Raw genomic sequence first — 20,041 nt, 5'->3', positions numbered from 1 at the left:
AACCATATGATATATACATATATTTTATAGAGGGAATTAGACCTGGAGTCTAAAAGAACAAAGTTTATTTTAATGCATTAATACTTTAAAAGAACAGTGGTAATACCGGAAACAATATTCATTTTATTTACATTGATAGTAATTGACAAATAATGTTTCATCGAACAGTCTCCTCATCAGTACAAAAGGGAGGTGGGGGTAAGACACCAAAGTATAACTAGCATTTTTGTAGTAAGGTGAATATTCTTGAAAATCGTTAAAAACATAAAAATGTTGTAAATTTTATATTGATAATGAAAATAGAAAATTAGAAGAAATAGAAAAAGAGTAGAAAAAAGGAAATTTTTTTAAATACCTTATTGAATTGCATAAGAAAATTTGTTTTAATGTTCGTCAGTACATATGTGGGCATTTTGGTTTTGTATTTTGGCCACAAATGGTTGAAATGATTATTTATTGTAAATAAAATGTTTAACTGACTTATTTGTGCATGCTAATTTTTAAAATACAAAGGAGGTAACATTTTTTTTTTTAAATAAAAGCTTTTTAATGATCTAAGGGAGATAACTTTAAATTTTAGTTATAATTTTGAATTGATATTTATATATTTGTAATTATTTTAGGAATGAATTATTTATTATGATGGCAATAATCATAAAAAATAATACTAATAATATATATAAAGATAATAATAATAATAATAACAACAACAGTAGTGATAATAATAGTAATAATAAATAAGTAAAATAATAAGTATCATATAAATATATAATATATCATTTGGTTCATGTTTTAATTTTTAGCCTTACAGCAAACATGTCTTCATAATTCAGGCATTAACATCAAAGGAAAAAATAAATTGTAAGTTAAATGTTTCAGTTTCGATTCTCAGTGGTGGCACACAAATAATTATTTTTTAAACTTTTTAAATCATTACTATACAATGGGTCCAATGTAACATAATAATAAACACAAAATCTGCATCAATCAAAATATATTTAAACATATCTACCTGCTAATGAGCTGCATATAGTTCTACATCCTGATGCAAACTGGCCTGCATCTCTAATCGAAAAAAACCTGGACTCGATTCTCAGCGACACTCTCCGCTCTAACCAGGTTCCATCCAGTTCTCGAGAACTCAACAGCTCGACTCTCTGAAACCTCTTAACTCCCAGCCTTATATTATCTCATTTATGCAAATTAATGTGCAATCGAACCTGCTGATTTGTCGCCTTCTCGGGTCCCATCGCTTGGGTTTCGAGTTCGCACATGCAGCCCACCTCCGTGACTGCAGTCACACTCAATTTTCACTACAGCATCATATGCCATCAACTGATCAAACATCAAGTATATAACAAGCAGTGATTCTGCCCCTTTTGGAAAAGAAATGGTTGTAGATGAAATGCTTCCATTTGACTTCATGTGATTAACCAGATGTTCCTTTGATAACAGAGTTTGGTCACACATTTCAGATCGACACAATTATTTAAATTTTATGTTTCCTGCATGCTCTCTTTAGTTTTGCACAGTTAACCCTGGATGCCTCAAAACATTCAGTGCCCTTGCAAATCTGTACGTTTCACTGCTCAAAAGAACCATAAGTGTTTTGCAAATCTATACAGTCAGCAATCTAAACAGGACAACCAATGCATCTGTTTTCTATAAATATGGCTAAGATACAAAAGTGTCCCAACTCAGACTAAGAATATGTCTGAGGTGGTGCTGATGAAATCATTTGAGCCATTTTATGTCTGGTTGATACAATGCCCATGCTTCGGAGGTATAGAACAAGGATAACGTTACACGTTTGATATACTGACGTTTTAGTTGTCAGAGTTATATAACCAGACTCCCATGTTTCCCAGAGACAGACATCAAGTTCCACACACAGATCACCAAGAGTGAGAGTTTACAGGACAGTTTTCTTAATGCTAACCATCAGTCCAAAGCAGATACAAGCATTCAGGAACAGAGATCCACGACTGATTGCATATCCTCTGAGAAATGTGTCACCAGGTCAGCATTATCATTATACCAGCAGGGAGACCTGACATTGCCCGGGATTGAATGATGATCAATGAATGTTTTACACACCCATATTTTTATTGTCATATTGACCATTAAATAATCAGTGTCACACTATGTCACACATGAATTGGACTTTTCAAAAGTTTCTTAAACTGTTATTACCTTATTATTAAGTGAGCATGCCTACACTGCAGATGGAACTAGGTTACCTTGTTCTTCTGGTGGGAAAATATACTAACTAGATTCAGTTCAGTGAAGAAGCAGCAAATCGTTTTTGCATCGATTCCACCAATGCCATATTGACGTAAGAGAAACCGGGTTTCATTATCTGAGCTGATCCACACATTCAAGTTACCAAGGATTACTAAACACTTGGCAGCAACAATATATCTGAATGTAGGATAGAAAAAAGCAAAGATGAAGTAAAGATTGACACAGATAAAATATTCATATATTGACCAGCAACAAAAGGAATTCTTAACTTCATTATATCCTCATATATCCTTTAATGATAAAGCCAATACCAGCCTCATGTCTCTTTTTCTGACTTACCATACCAGGCGATTGCGTAGCCTGCATTATGCTCAACAAGCTGATCCTCACTTGCAAAACAAATCTCAGAAAGCGTTGCAATGCAGTTTTACGTTCAAGTTTTTGTTCATTATTAATAGATATCCTCATATTTCAGCTGAAGAGAGTTGAAGTATCATTTACCAGAGCCTTGTGTAACAGTAATCATGACATGCACAGTTGGTTTGGTTTACTGAAACTATTTCCAACTAGTGCTTTTTATACATATCCAAACACCAGACCATCACAATTAAAAAAATAATTTCAATCGTTGCATGATCAGTAAGTAGGAGGAGGGGGGCAGTAAAATAAAAAAGGAGCAAAAAAGAAAAAAAGAAACCATGAGAGAGATAGAGACACTCAGAAGACAGAAAACAAAGACAGCAACCATGAGTGCAAAACATTGTTTTTGGCCTGTGGTCTTATGAGTTTTGTAAATAGTGCATCACTATTTACAAAACTCGTATAAGTAGTGCTACACATGGACGATATAACGCTTTGGATAATCACAGATTTTAAGGGGGTTCTGCTAAAATCGTCATATTTTAAAAACCAAACACCTCAAAATACCACCGTTTTGTTCGGAAACAAATATACTTTCAAATGAATTAATAAATAATAAGGTACATTATATATTTTAAGAGTTTCAAGCAAATAAAGTGATAAAAATGTTAGCATCATAAAGTAAGATTTTGTAATGACCCCCCCAATTTAAAATTTTTTTCAGCAGATTATAATCGAATAGACACTAATCTATCCAATTATTAAAAAATGCAAAATCAATATTTAAATATTTGTAAGAGGTGCTCAGTTTCTAGTAAAGTTCCTATTTACTTGCCTCTCCATGAAGACAGACACAAGGTCAGTTTTTAATGTGAGGAAAATCCAGCCCCCAAAAAGGAGCAATCTGGATAGGAACAAACATAAAAATTGTCTCAGTCATGAAGGATTTCTCCTTCACTGACAGAGGACAGAAAAGACTAAGTGTAGCATCAGAATACTACACTGTGATCTTGGCCCGAAGTCCAGGTAGAGAAATAAAAAACACTTTAACTGGAAAGTTTAAAGAAATAATGTCACTCGGACAAGAAATGTAATTGAAAATAAAAACCAAATTTATCCAAAATTTGTGAATGATTTGTCAGATTGAGTAAAAAATGCTTTTTGATATTTAAATAGGTGGGTAAAAAATACTTAAGTTTTCCAAACGTCACTTTTTTTATTAGTAACGTCACTTATTTTAAATGAAATTTATTTTTGTCTGTTTGTCATAATTTTTGTAAAGTTTCACACCCCTCAATTACGTAACTTTACATATTTAAAAGTAACTTGATGTTCAAAACCTAAGGCATAACATTTTCAAAAGCCAATAATTATAACCCATTAATCGTAAATATGGGTGTCAAACGCACTCTAAAAAAAAAAAAAAAAAAAAAAATCCCTTAATTCTACCTCTAACCCTAGGTTAGAGTGGCAAGCTTCCTTCTCCTAAAAACCTTCTTTAGCCCTAACAATCACACTATGTCCAAGTGGCAAGCTCCTCACCAAACAAAATTCCTTGGTAGGCTACATATAAGTGTCTAAAAAATTTTTTTTTAAAAAAACCAGATCCTTCCTTAAAGAAAAGTGCACAATTTATCTCCCATAACAAAGTAAATTGGCCAACTGTCCTAAAACGCTAGAATGGTCTCGAAATGATAAATTATTTTACATTAAATTTATGTGAAACTAACCCCCACTCTAAATTCTAAAATTGTTTTTGTTTTGTTTCTATCAAGTCTTCAGGGTGTTCACACATAATTTTCCTTAGCTCTATCATTAACCCAAAGTCAGAGTGGCAACCTCCCACCCTCTCATAATTGCACAAAGATCCTACTAAAACCACACATAATCGTCTTTAGAAAAAAAAAAAAAAAAAAAACAGGATTTATCTCCTATAGAAAAAAATGGTTAACTGCCCTAAAACGCTAGAATGGCTCAAAATGGGGAATCATTTTACATTAAATTCTAAAATAATACTTGTTTATCTTTCATTAAAGTTTTTCAAGGTATTCACACGTAATTGCCTACAAAGGTAAAAATCACATATTTTGGAGAGGTGGTCAGATATGGTGGGGGCTAACAGAAGGTATTAATCTACAATAATACCAAAGAAATATTGCAATATATTTATTTTTAAACAGTCCTAGATTTCGATTTCAGTCATTTGTAAATAAAATGCATTACAATTCAACTTTGACTTCTCTAATTTCTTTTCTTTTAATGGATACATGGCATGTTTAAGGAATTGCAGCATATTTATGTGCATTTAGATTATTTGGAAACCAAATGTCTGGAGATTTTCAGAAGCATATTCTAATTCCTAGCACAAAAATACACTTAGATGGTAAATTCCAAATTGTGTTTTAACAAAGATATAACATTTTTACTCAAAATGTAGTGCAAAAAATGTGACAAAACGCACATGGTCTTAAAGAGAAAAAAATATCCAAACGTGTGAGGCACAAAAATAATCATAACTCCCTTAATTTTAATTGGATTTTAAAAATTTAAAAAGATTCTTTCTTAGCTCATAAAGCTCTTTCTTCATATACCAATATTGAAATATTTTAAGCCATTTCAATTTTAAGCACACACCTATTTGAAAGTATATATATTTTTTCCAAATGTGAGGTCAACACCTCAAAAAAATGAAACTGCAGCAAAAACAAATTCTGACTTAGCCACTGTTAATAAAAATATATATACAAATATATACACATATACTGTATCAATTCCCACTAGTGCAATGAAACATATCCATGGATAATTAAATTTTAAAAATATATATGATGTTCCTAATCTGGGAGTATCAGATTGTTGAAGGCAAAATTATTCCAAACTAGCATTAAGGTAAAATGCTCTTTCATATAAATAATGGAATCAGTTCAGAAAGCATAAGTAAAATAAATAAATGACACACACATACATATACAATCAGTAAATATATTTTGTTAAAATAGTATTCTAAAACATGATACAAAAATTTACTCACTTAAAACAGGATTTGTTGAATTAGTACTTAGTAAGAATTTTGTAGTTATTCCAAATGGTAGCTAATGAATATTAACAAATATACTGTGCTAAAAAGTATTACATCAAAATTTTTTAAAATATACTTTTATTAGTAATCAATGGTAACAAGCCGCGCGTGCGTGGTTCCCCTCTGATGCTGCACGTGAGATGATGATATCGATAAAAATAGCGAAGAAATGATGTGAGAAGTGTGACGGGTCAACGTTGCCTTCACATTTTCGCAAACGTTTCAGGAAAATCTAATCGATGGGCCAAAAGTTATGGGGCAAAAAGTGTCATTTTTTGCAATTCTGGGGCATTTGTGACTCCTTTTGAGCTCCTGGGAACATCGAATCCTAGTGAAAATGGACAAACGGTGCAGTTTTATGCTTTAAGACATGCATATTTGAATTCAGCATCATGAAAAACCACTATATAGACACATATATCAAGTTTTTAAGTAATATGAAAAAAGCTCCAAAAAAACATGTTTTTTTAGCCCTAAAAGTTCCAGAGGAATGCAAACCAGAATTTTGCCAGGGTCACCCATACTGAATTTATATTAAGAACAATAGCCTCCACATTTTGTCCAAGTTTCAGGAAAATCTAATGGATGGATCAAATGCTATGGGGCAAAAAGTATCATTTTTGGCCATTTTGAGACATTTTTTACTTCTTTTGAGTCCCTGGGGATGCCGAATCCCAGTGTAAATGGATAACAGTGCAGTTTCAGGCCTTAACACATGTATATTTGACTTGACCACTGTGAAAAACTACTATATAGTCAGACATATCAAGTTTTTATTGAAAAATATGAAAAAAAAACACAAAAAGGGGCGTTTTTAGCACTAAAAGTCTACGGGGACGCAAACCAGAATTTTACCAGGTTTACCCATTCTGGATTTATATTAAGAACAATGGCCTCAACATTTTGGCCACGTTTTTTTTTTCAGAAAAATCTAATGGATGGATCAAAATGGGGCAAAATGTATAATTTCTTTTACCTTTTTTGAGCCCCTGGGGAGGCAACAGGAATTTTTGCAAAAAAAAATTTTTTTTTTACTGTGCACATCTATTTAATAAAATACAATTTGTGACAAAATTTCTGGAAAAACTAATGGACAGTTATCTGACAATCGTTCAGACTAACGGATGCACGCCACTGAAAACACAGGCCCCTCTCCAATAAATCGGGGAACCAAAAAATAAATCATTTTCCCCCCATTTTTCCTTTAATTATTTTAAAAGATGAAAACATTAAAAGTTAACAGTTGATAATTGTATAGCCATGGCAGGTTATAAATATGATAATCGTATAGCCATGGAATGTTATATGATAATTGTATAGCAATGGTATGTTATAAATATGATAATTGTATAGCAATGGTATATCATATATCTAAACTATATCTACTTAAATCAATTATAATACTATAATTTTTTCTCCTTTTAAAGAGTTTTACATTATTTTAAATATTTTCCTGTACCAAAGTTCATAAAGCAATACTTTCAATCAATATCTAGAAATGTTATAAGATTAATAATGATAACATATCAAACTTACTTGTTTTTTATTCTTTTTAGTTTTTGTACTTGACTTTATATTTTCATTGAAGTCCTCATCACTCTCATTCTGTACACATTGTCTTTTAGAGTGGCATTTCTTCAATTTGCCAGAAATTCTTTCAGAAACGGATTTCTTTTTACAAGATTCTTTCTTTTCACATCCACTCTCATCCTCAGTGATGTCTTCAGATTCGTTAGAACTCTCAAAATGTTTCCGTTTCATTTTGGTCTTCTGCTTTTGTTTTGAGTCCAACTTTCTATCTTCACTGTCAGAGTTCTCATTTGCTATTTTCTTTTGTTCAAAAGTCTTCTTTCTCTCTTCACTATGTTTTTTTTTAATAGATTTCATTTTCTCCTTAACCTTGTTATCTTCCTCTTTTACAGTGGTTTTATCCGATTCTTTATTAAATGTTTTCTTCTCTTTTTTATTTTCATTTGTCTCTTTCTCTTTGAAACTCCTGGATGTTTCTTCCATATTTTTAAGCTTTTTCTTTTCACTCTTTTCTTTCTTATTATCACATTCATGTTTATTTGCTTTTTTGTCCTCCATACTAAATGCACTTTTGGATTTTTCAGTGGAGGAGTCTTTATGCTTGACATTTTTTGATTTGGGAAGAGCATTGTTGATCTGGTCTTGTTTCATTGAAATTTTCACTTCATTATTATTCTTTTCAATAATCTTGGAAGGTTTACAACCAGGTGAATTGAAATATTTTCTTATATCCTGTAAAATAAAAAATAATTCAATAATTTTAAGATGTAATTCAGATAATTTAAAAGTGGAACAATGTTTTGAATAGAATATTATAAATCAAATATCTTCAAAGAAAATTAACAGAATATTTCAGAATTTTTTAGATGAGGATTGATAACTTGCATCATTCAGATGACTATTCTCATCTTGTATGATATGACTCAGCACAGATTTCAAGGGGGTTCTATTAAAATAGTCATTTTTTTAAAAACCAATACATATAAGTCATCAAAATACCATTTTGTTTGGAAATGAAATAATAATCTATGTTTTATTTTAACACTTAACCAGGTAAAGTAATAAAAACACTGGTAACAGGTTATTTTAAGAACTTTTGGGACAAATAGGGGTAGGGATATTTTTTAAAAGTTTGCTACTACTGCAAGAAATTTCATCATGAAATTTGGAAATCAAGATGACAATCTTAATCATGGTCGGGGTATCAAAAAAACTGATCATATCTTATCTTCGTTATGTATAAGAGAACGTTTCATTTTTAATGAGTTAATTTTATCACCTAACTCATAAGTAATCCTTTTATCATTTTTATGCATCAAACTTAATTGTATGTTGTTTTATAATTTCATCGTAGCCATTTTTAATTAGCCTATTTGAAAAGATAGTTTCCATTTTAGTGAATTTAACTGGTTCTTTGAAAATATCAATGATAATAATTATAGTATCTGTAAGCAGCAGCTATAATGTAAAGAAGACAAGCACATTTTGTTAATTTGCATTCCAGATCGAATTTGAAAATTGAGAATATGATTGTTGATAATATCTTTAAATGTCTTGATGCAAATTTTTGTAGTTTTTTTTTTCTCTCCTGCCTTAACAAGGTACAAAACTGGCTTTGAAATCTTTTCTCATCCTTACCACTTCTTTTTCATTGTGAGTTTATCTCTACTTTATCATTATTTTCATAGCAGGTGCTCAGGAGAATCCAGGTTGTCCTCGATGGTCGTATGTCAAAACAATATAATATAAATGCGGATGTATGTCAGGGGTCGATCCTTGGACCTTTATTATTCCTGATATTCATGAATGACCTCCCTGATAATATGGTCTCTGAGATGGGTATATTTGCTGACAACACCATGCTCTATAACAGACTTGAGGGGAAAACGAATGAACACATATCCAAGGCAATGAGAGAAACACTAGAGGAAGACGTCCAGTTTGTAGTAGAATGGGGACAAAAATGGATGGCCACATTCAATGCTGCTAAGATTAGCATTACAAGTATATGCCGTAGTTTTGTGGACATCGACATCGACAATATTACATACCTAATGTGGTTCAACAAGTCATATCTTTTTTATTTGTTGGTCAATTTTTAAAAGAATTACATTGATCGAAAGAATACAATAAGCATTCCAATGATGTTAATTTATTTTTCTTTTATGCGTTCAATATTTTTATGCTCCAAGTTAAAAATGAAAAAGCGGTAAAAAATGACGACAGCGAAAAGGGAAACTGTTTTTTCAATGTTTACATTTTATACGTTACGTTTGGACACATATGCGTGGGGGTTAAATTTAATTGGATATGGCTAAAATTTTACAGTCTATATAAACATAGAAGTCCATCTCTACTGGATTTTGATTAATATTTTTACGACCACAGGGAGCAAAGTTACGACAGAGCAAAGTTGACAAAGAATATTTCAAAATTGATAAGATAAATCGGCATATATTCATTTTCATATAGATAATAGTTTCAGAATTATTTTCATGTATAATATGTAAATATTTGATAATTATTAATTGCACAGAATTTTCTTTAAAATGTTATCTTTTATAGAAATCAAATCTGCTTACAGAAAAACGGTTGCTAAGCGCGTCATGCACTGAGCTGACTAAAGTATTTTCTTGCAAATAGAAATCTGTCTTACTAGTCATTTTTTATTCTTCGTCAATTTAAAAAAATTATTTTCAAGTTTTTCAAATTTGATTTCCAAACAATACTATTTTGTTGTTTTTAACATGTACTAAAAACGTTAAAAAACAACAAAATTACTAAGTACATGCGTTTAACTTCTTATTTGTACTTGTGTTTTTAGTGGTCAAAAAAATAAATAAATAAATAAAAAAATACATAACAAATAAAAGGTACTTGTGCACATGCTGAAATAATAACGTCATTATTTAGAAACCAATTCTTAACATGGGGAAGGAAGGGTGTTTTTTGTTAACTATTCTGTACTTTCACCTAACAATTAAATAAAAAAGATATCATGAAACTTTAATTTATTTTTAACTCATTGTCAAGACCATTTTTTTTTAACTGAGGATATCTAAATAACAATAATAATAATAATAATAATAATAATAATAACTAGGCGGTTTGATAAAGAATTTTATTGTGATGCATTTTGTAAATTTTTACCTTGTTTCCACCTTAACATTTTTCTTTAAAATGACTACCTTTTAAAGTTTTCGGGTATGCTGAAAACGAATATCGCATTTAAATTTTCCACAAATAAGTAGCTTTCCGGATATTAAGCAATGTCATTTCTTACGTTATTGCTGGTGGCCATCTTGGTATGCACGTTTGTGCGTAGTTTCTCAGGGTTGCATTTATACGCTTGCGTGCAACAAGATGGCCACCAGCAATAACATAAGAAAATACATTGGTTAATATCCGGAAAACTACTTATTTACAGAAAATTTAAATGCGATATTCGTTTTCAGCATACCCGAAAACCAATAGAAGTAATCATTTTAAATGTTAAGGTGGAAACAAGGTAAAAAAATTACTGTTTTATTTCTTTGTTTACATAATTGAATTTTCAGTAAAAGAACAGAATAGAAATGACAAAAATTATCATCAACTGGTGAATATATAGTTGTTGTTTATCAAGATTCCTGGTATCTTGGTACTGTGAAAGTTAATCAAGGATTCATGTAGAGTACGATTTATGATGTCATCTCAGTAAATAGGGGTATATTTTGTGCTAGATAGAGAGGATTTACAAAATTGAAAATTGGACTGGTCCCAAAATGCATAAGTTCTGGTCGATTATGGGAATTTCCATTTTTTACAGAAATCCAAAATCCATATGAAAAAATTTTCTGGATTTATTTCTGAGATTAATTCATATCTACTTAATGAATTTTCTATCATCGACTGTGGCCCCTCTAGATTTACAATATGGCAGCCACTGCGTCAGACAGATATGGCCACTGTTATCTGACAGTTGGAAAATATTTTTTCTGGAGCAAGGCCTGCTGATGGAACTGACAACGCCATTGCTTTCACTAGTAAAGAGTTTGGGGAATTTGCAAAAAATTTGGATATACATCTGCGATTTAGATGTGCCTACTCACCTAGTAGAAATGGGATTGTAGAATGGAGCCATAGAACTGTTAAGACCATTGCGGCCAGAAAGAGTTGTTCGATATTGGAGGCGGTCCCAAAGGATAACGTGTCACCTTCCACTGCACCAGCTGACATGCTACATAAATATGTTTGAATCAAAAGTGTTGAAGCTAACCCTAACCCACTACCCACTACCCTAACCCAGAAGTGACTGAAGAGAAGTATGAAAGAGAAGATGTCATTTGGGTTAAAAATTTGCATGGCAGGTGCACAACAAGGGTCACGTCTGTGAAAGTTGATGGCGTGCCTTGGCATGTTAAGACCTTTAACCAGTAATACGGACGCACTTATCAAGTGACAAAAGTGATTCTGAGGATAGTGAGTGGTAATCTATTTGGATTCAAATCCACTTGACAGTGATTCCGATGCTAGTAACCCCCAACTGAGGAGGTGTCTATTGAAAGCTGACCTGCAGACGAGAGTATGCATGAGTGAGGCCCGCATGATTCCTCTTTAAAGAAGTACCTGACAAAGACAGATACTACCTCCCTGCCCTGATTGTGATCATGAGATCAGGGGGGGAGTGTAGGGAAAATCGTAGCATACCTGGTTAGCTTTGTTGTCATGTGCTTAAAAGAGAGAAAGTCTTAAATTCAAAACCCGACCGACACAAGGCAAAAACATGTCCTATGCAAATTAAGACTCGGTTGGGTTTGGAAATATAAAATATAAATAGCCAGCATTTCTTGAAATGAGGGAGAGTTTTCTTTTTGTCGGCTCGATGCCATGGAGTGGAACTTTTGTCAGTAAACTTGGCGAACGTAGAAATTTTATTTTTTTCCAACTTAAAACATTTAACGTAATTTCATTATCGTTCTGACAGGCTCTGACGAATGGAAGAATGAAGGCACATTACTGCCACTAATTAAAAAATTTATTCTATCAGGATCTGTCATATTGATAGTTGACAGTTGGAAAACTTATAGCAATCTGAGGGAACATTATACGCATTTCATCGTCAATTGTACAGAAAATTTTGTGGACCCGGAAGACCCAATGCTACATAATCCAAACATAGAGCGTTTGTGGCTCGATATCAAACAATAGGTGAAGAGGCCAGGCATTCATGCAAACTTTATGCAACAATACTTGGCTAGGTACCTTTTCATCAAAAGCGAGAGTGACCAGAGTAAACTGCTTCACAAACTTTTTGCTCAGGTGGCAAAATTATACCAATATAAGTCAAAGAATGAAGAGCCATAAGTAACTCCCCCTTCCTCTTTCGTAGGGTATGTTGCTAATGAATCTGACATTCAAAATATGCACAAACAAATAATTTTCCTGTTCTTAAGACATCATTTGTACATATTTTGAGTGTCAGATTCAATAGCAGCATACCCGAATACCTACAGCTATTACCCTTCCCACCCAATCAATTCGGAGTGTTTTCAAAAGTTTTTTCCTGTCATGGGTAAGTACATCATAGAGATTTTTTTCTTTGTTTTTTAATGTTTTTCTTTATTGAATGTTTTAATGTATTGCTTTTTATTTTATTAGTGGACCTGTACAACAGCACACCCTCCTCCTTTCTCATTTTGGGGGTGCACTCTCGTATAGGTTTGCCATTACATTTTTTTCTTAACGATGCCTGAAAAAAAACTTTCAGCAAAAAAACAATTACCCCCCCCCCCAACTAGGTGGCCAGAGAGTAGGTGCTCATTCTACATTAAATTTATATAGGAGAGTGATCCTCCACTTTTTGAAAAAGTAATTTCTTCATATCATGAAAACTATTTATCTGCCCCAAATTAAACTGATATTCGTTTTCAGCACCCTCGGAAACCTGTCAAAGTCATCATTTCAAAGTTTGAGGGGAGGGAGGGGAATTGGAAAGAAACTCGACATTTTTTTTTTTGGGGGGGGGGGAATTTAATGTTTTCATAAATATATTTTATGTACCAAAAACAGTTTTTCATGAAAATATTTTATTTAAAACCAAGTGTTAATAAAAATGATTTATTTAGAAAAAAAACAAATCATTTTTTTTTAAATTTTAGATTTAATGTTTTTATAAAAATATTTTATGTACAAAAAAAGAAAAAAAAAACTTTTTATGTTTTATTTTCTTTCTGTAGATTTAGACTGAATAGATGGAAGCAATGCAACAAAGTATCTCACTAAATTGATTTGGCCAGATTTTTAATTTTGTGAGGTACTGTCTTTTTTTTTTTGATTTTGTGAGGTACTGTTTTTTTTTTTTTGATTTTGTAAGGTACTGTTTTTTTTTTTTTGATTTTGTGAGGTACTGTTTTTTTTTTTTGATTTTGTGAAGTACTGTTTTTTATTGATTTTGTGAAGTACTGTTTTTTATTGATTTTGTGAAGTACTGTTTTTTATTGATTTTGTGAGATACTGTTTTTTATTGATTTTGTGAAGTACTGTTTTTTGTTGATTTTTTTGAAGTACTGTTTTTTGTTGATTTTGTGAAGTACTGTTTTTTGTTGATTTTGTGAAGTACTGTTTTTTATTGATTTTGTGATATACTGTTTTTTATTGATTTTGTGAAGTACTGTTTTTTATTGATATTGTGAGATACTGTTTTTTATTGATTTTGTGAGATACTGTTTTTTTTTGATTTTGTGAGATACTGTTTTTTTTTTGATTTTGTGAGGTAGTTTTTTTTTTGATTTTGTGAGGTACTGTTTTTTTTTTTATTTTGTGAGGTACTGTTTTTTTTGATTTTGTGAGGTACTGTTTTTTATTGATTTTGTGAAGTACTGTTTTTTATTGATTTTGTGAAGTACTGTTTTTTATTGATTTTGTGAAGTACTGTTTTTTTATTGATTTTGTGAAGTACTGTTTTTTTTATTGATTTTGTGAGATACTGTTTTTTTTTATTTTGTGAGGTAGTATTTTTTTGATTTTGTGAGGTACTGTTTTTTTTATTGATTTTGTGAGGTACTGTTTTTTATTGATTTTGTGAGATACTGTTTTGTATTAATTTTGTGAGATACTGTTTTTTATTGATTTTGTGAGATACTGTTTTTTATTGATTTTGTGAGATACTGTTTTTTATTGATTTTGTGAGATACTGTTTTTTATTGATTTTGTGAGATATTTTTTTTTTTTTTGATTTTGTGAAGTACTGTTTTTTTATTGATTTTGTGAGATACTGTTTTTTTTTATTTTGTGAGATACTGTTTTTTTTTTATTTTGTGAGGTAGGTTTTTTTTTTATTTTGTGAGGTAGGTTTTTTTTTGATTTTGTGAGGTAGTTTGTTTTTTTTTGATTTTGTAAGGTACTGTTTTTTTTTGATTTTGTGAAGTACTGTTTTTTATTGATTTTGTGAAGTAGTTTTTATTGATTTTGTGAAGTACTGTTTTTTATTGATTTTGTGAATTACTGTTTTTTATTGATTTTGTGAATTACTGTTTTTTATTGATTTTGTGAATTACTGTTTTTTATTGATTTTGTGAAGTACTGTTTTTTTTTATTTTGTGAGATGCTGTTTTTTTTTTTTGATTTTGTGAGGTAGTTTTTTTTTTATTTTGTGAGATACTGTTTTTTTTTTTATTTTGTGAGGTACTGTTTTTTTTTGATTTTGTGAGGTACTGTTTTTTTTTGATTTTGTGAGGTACTGTTTTTTTTTGATTTTGTGAGGTACTGTTTTTTTTTTGATTTTGTGAGGTACTGTTTTTTTTTTTTTGATTTTGTGAGATACTGTTTTTTTTTTTTGATTTTGTGAGATACTGTTTTTTTTGATTTTGTGAGGTAGTATTTTTTTTGATTTTGTGAGGTACTGTTTTTTGTTTTTGATTTTGTGAGGTACTGTTTTTTGTTTTTGATTTTGTGAGGTACTGTTTTTTGTTTTTGATTTTGTGAAGTACTGTTTTTTATTGATTTTGTGAAGTACTGTTTTTTATTGATTTTATGAGATACTGTTTTTGATTGATTTTGTAAGATACTGTTTTTGATTGATTTTGTGAGATACTGTTTTTGATTGATTTTGTGAGATACTGTTTTTGATTGATTTTGTGAGATACTGTTTTTGATTGATTTTGTGAGATACTGTTTTTTATTGATTTTGTGAGATACTGTTTTTTATTGATTTTGTGAAGTACTGTTTTTTGTTGATTTTTTTGAAGTACTGTTTTTTGTTGATTTTGTGAAGTACTGTTTTTTGTTGATTTTGTGAAGTACTGTTTTTTATTGATTTTGTGATATACTGTTTTTTATTGATTTTGTGAGATACTGTTTCTTATTGATTTTGTGAATTACTGTTTTTTATTGATTTTGTGAGATACTGTTTTTTATTGATTTTGTGAAGTACTGTTTTTTATTGATATTGTGAGATACTGTTTTTTATTGATTTTGTGAGATACTGTTTTTTTTTGATTTTGTGATATACTGTTTTTTTTTTGATTTTGTGAGGTAGTTTTTTTTTTGATTTTGTGAGGTACTGTTTTTTTTTTGATTTTGTGAGGTACTGTTTTTTTTTATTTTGTGAGGTACTGTTTTTTATTGATTTTGTGAAGTACTGTTTTTTATTGATTTTGTGAAGTACTGTTTTTTATTGATTTTGTGAAGTACTGTTTTTTTATTGATTTTGTGAAGTACTGTTTTTTTTATTGATTTTGTGAGATACTGTTTTTTTTTATTTTGTGAGGTAGTATTTTTTTGATTTTGTGAGGTACTGTTTTTTTTATTGATTTTGTGAGGTACTGTTTTTTATTGATTTTGTGAGATACTGTTTTGTATTAATTTTGTGAGATACTGTTTTTTATTGATTTTGTGAGATACTGTTTTTTATTGATTTTGTGAGATACTGTTTTTTATTGATTTTGTGAGATACTGTTTTTTATTGATTTTGTGAGATACTGTTTTTTTTTTTTGATTTTGTGAGATACTGTTTTTTTTTATTTTGTGAGATACTGTTTTTTTTTTTATTTTGTGAGATACTGTTTTTTTTTTTATTTTGTGAGGTAGGTTTTTTTTTGATTTTGTGAGGTAGTTTGTTTTTTTTTGATTTTGTAAGGTACTGTTTTTTTTTTGATTTTGTGAAGTACTGTTTTTTATTGATTTTGTGAAGTAGTTTTTATTGATTTTGTGAAGTACTGTTTTTTATTGATTTTGTGAATTACTGTTTTTTATTGATTTTGTGAATTACTGTTTTTTATTGATTTTGTGAATTACTGTTTTTTATTGATTTTGTGAAGTACTGTTTTTTTTTTTATTTTGTGAGATGCTGTTTTTTTTTTTTGATTTTGTGAGATGCTGTTTTTTTTTTTTGATTTTGTGAGGTAGTTTTTTTTTTATTTTGCGAGATACTGTTTTTTTTTTGATTTTGTGAGGTACTGTTTTTTTTTGATTTTGTGAGGTACTGTTTTTTTTGATTTTGTGAGGTACTGTTTTTTTTTGATTTTGTGAGGTACTGTTTTTTTTTTGATTTTGTGAGGTACTGTTTTTTTTTTTTTTTGATTTTGTGAGATACTGTTTTTTTTGATTTTGTGAGGTAGTATTTTTTTTGATTTTGTGAGGTAGTATTTTTTTTGATTTTGTGAGGTACTGTTTTTTGTTTTTGATTTTGTGAGGTACTGTTTTTTGTTTTTGATTTTGTGAGGTACTGTTTTTTGTTTTTGATTTTGTGAGGTACTGTTTTTTGTTTTTGATTTTGTGAAGTACTGTTTTTTATTGATTTTGTGAAGTACTGTTTTTTATTGATTTTGTGAGATACTGTTTTTGATTGATTTTGTGAGATACTGTTTTTGATTGATTTTGTGAGATACTGTTTTTGATTGATTTTGTGAGATACTGTTTTTGATTGATTTTGTGAGATACTGTTTTTGATTGATTTTGTGAGATACTGTTTTTGATTGATTTTGTGAGATACTGTTTTTGATTGATTTTGTGAGATACTGTTTTTTATTGATTTTGTGAGATACTGTTTTTTATTGATTTTGTGAGATACTGTTTTTTATTGATTTTGTGAAGTACTGTTTTTTGTTGATTTTTTTGAAGTACTGTTTTTTGTTGATTTTGTGAAGTACTGTTTGTTGTTGATTTTGTGAGATACTGTTTTTTATTGATTTTGTGATATACTGTTTTTTATTGATTTTGTGAGATACTGTTTCTTATTGATTTTGTGAAGTACTGTTTTTTATTGATTTTGTGAGATACTGTTTTTTATTGATTTTGTGAAGTACTGTTTTTTATTGATATTGTGAGATACTGTTTTTTATTGATTTTGTGAGATACTGTTTTTTTTTTGATTTTGTGAGGTAGTTTTTTTTTTGATTTTGTGAGGTACTGTTTTTTTTTTGATTTTGTGAGGTACTGTTTTTTTTGATTTTGTGAGGTACTGTTTTTTATTGATTTTGTGAAGTACTGTTTTTTATTGATTTTGTGAAGTACTGTTTTTTATTGATTTTGTGAAGTACTGTTTTTTTTATTGATTTTGTGAGATACTGTTTTTTTTTATTTTGTGAGGTAGTATTTTTTTGATTTTGTGAGGTACTGTTTTTTTATTGATTTTGTGAGGTACTGTTTTTTATTGATTTTGTGAGATACTGTTTTGTATTAATTTTGTGAGATACTGTTTTTTATTGATTTTGTGAGATACTGTTTTTTATTGATTTTGTGAGATACTGTTTTTTATTGATTTTGTGAAGTACTGTTTTTTATTGATTTTGTGAGATACTGTTTTTTTTTTGATTTTGTGAAGTACTGTTTTTTTATTGATTTTGTGAGATACTGTTTTTTTTTATTTTGTGAGATACTGTTTTTTTTTTATTTTGTGAGGTAGTATTTTTTTGATTTTGTGAGGTACTGTTTTTTTTATTGATTTTGTGAGGTACTGTTTTTTATTGATTTTGTGAGATACTGTTTTGTATTAATTTTGTGAGATACTGTTTTTTATTGATTTTGTGAGATACTGTTTTTTATTGATTTTGTGAGATACTGTTTTTTATTGATTTTGTGAGATACTGTTTTTTATTGATTTTGTGAGATATTTTTTTTTTTTTTGATTTTGTGAAGTACTGTTTTTTTATTGATTTTGTGAGATACTGTTTTTTTTTATTTTGTGAGATACTGTTTTTTTTTATTTTGTGAGGTAGGTTTTTTTTTTATTTTGTGAGGTAGGTTTTTTTTTGATTTTGTGAGGTAGTTTGTTTTTTTTTGATTTTGTAAGGTACTGTTTTTTTTTGATTTTGTGAAGTACTGTTTTTTATTGATTTTGTGAAGTAGTTTTTATTGATTTTGTGAAGTACTGTTTTTTATTGATTTTGTGAATTACTGTTTTTTATTGATTTTGTGAATTACTGTTTTTTATTGATTTTGTGAATTACTGTTTTTTATTGATTTTGTGAAGTACTGTTTTTTTTTTATTTTGTGAGATGCTGTTTTTTTTTTTTGATTTTGTGAGGTAGTTTTTTTTTTATTTTGTGAGATACTGTTTTTTTTTTGATTTTGTGAGGTACTGTTTTTTTTTGATTTTGTGAGGTACTGTTTTTTTTGATTTTGTGAGGTACTGTTTTTTTTTGATTTTGTGAGGTACTGTTTTTTTTTGATTTTGTGAGGTACTGTTTTTTTTTGATTTTGTGAGGTACTGTTTTTTTTTTTTTGATTTTGTGAGATACTGTTTTTTTTGATTTTGTGAGGTAGTATTTTTTTGATTTTGTGAGGTACTGTTTTTTGTTTTTGATTTTGTGAGGTACTGTTTTTTGTTTTTGATTTTGTGAGGTACTGTTTTTTGTTTTTGATTTTGTGAAGTACTGTTTTTTATTGATTTTGTGAAGTACTGTTTTTTATTGATTTTGTGAGATACTGTTTTTTATTGATTTTGTGAGATACTGTTTTTGATTGATTTTGTGAGATACTGTTTTTGATTGATTTTGTGAGATACTGTTTTTGATTGATTTTGTGAGATACTGTTTTTGATTGATTTTGTGAGATACTGTTTTTTATTGATTTTGTGAGATACTGTTTTTTATTGATTTTGTGAGATACTGTTTTTTATTGATTTTGTGAGATACTGTTTTTTATTGATTTTGTGAAGTACTGTTTTTTGTTGATTTTTTTGAAGTACTGTTTTTTGTTGATTTTGTGAAGTACTGTTTTTTGTTGATTTTGTGAAGTACTGTTTTTTATTGATTTTGTGATATACTGTTTTTTATTGATTTTGTGAGATACTGTTTCTTATTGATTTTGTGAAGTACTGTTTTTTATTGATTTTGTGAGATACTGTTTTTTATTGATTTTGTGAGATACTGTTTTTTATTGATTTTGTGAAGTACTGTTTTTTATTGATATTGTGAGATACTGTTTTTTATTGATTTTGTGAGATACTGTTTTTTTTTGATTTTGTGAGATAGTGTTTTTTTTTTGATTTTGTGAGGTAGTTTTTTTTTTGATTTTGTGAGGTACTGTTTTTTTTTTTGATTTTGTGAGGTACTGTTTTTTTTTGATTTTGTGAGGTACTGTTTTTTATTGATTTTGTGAAGTACTGTTTTTTATTGATTTTGTGAAGTACTGTTTTTTATTGATTTTGTGAAGTACTGTTTTTTTATTGATTTTGTGAAGTACTGTTTTTTTTATTGATTTTGTGAGATACTGTTTTTTTTTATTTTGTGAGGTAGTATTTTTTTGATTTTGTGAGGTACTGTTTTTTTTATTGATTTTGTGAGGTACTGTTTTTTATTGATTTTGTGAGATACTGTTTTGTATTAATTTTGTGAGATACTGTTT

The 20,041-nt window shown here is 29.3% G+C and overlaps 1 protein-coding gene across 3 annotated transcripts in view; it reads right to left on the bottom strand.

The window, feature by feature from the left end:
* The window catches only part of LOC145293818 (replication factor C subunit 1-like), a 279,301-nt gene that overhangs the window by 237,526 nt on the left and 21,734 nt on the right, over positions 1 to 20,041 (bottom strand). For all 3 annotated transcript variants that reach the window (XM_080140442.1, XM_080140441.1, XM_080140443.1), the window contains exon 2: positions 7,220 to 7,945. In XM_080140442.1, coding sequence (XP_079996568.1) covers positions 7,220 to 7,864 — 645 coding nt within the window. In that variant the 5' untranslated portion in view covers positions 7,865 to 7,945. The remainder of the gene's footprint in view (positions 1 to 7,219; positions 7,946 to 20,041) is intronic.

This window comes from Euprymna scolopes, chromosome 15 (genome assembly GCF_053919585.1).
Source record: "Euprymna scolopes isolate OS-2025 chromosome 15, ASM5391958v1, whole genome shotgun sequence".
NCBI classification, from domain to species: domain Eukaryota; kingdom Metazoa; phylum Mollusca; class Cephalopoda; order Sepiida; family Sepiolidae; genus Euprymna; species Euprymna scolopes.
The sequence above is the reverse complement of the archived record's forward strand: the minus strand, read 5'-3'. Positions and strand labels throughout refer to the sequence as shown.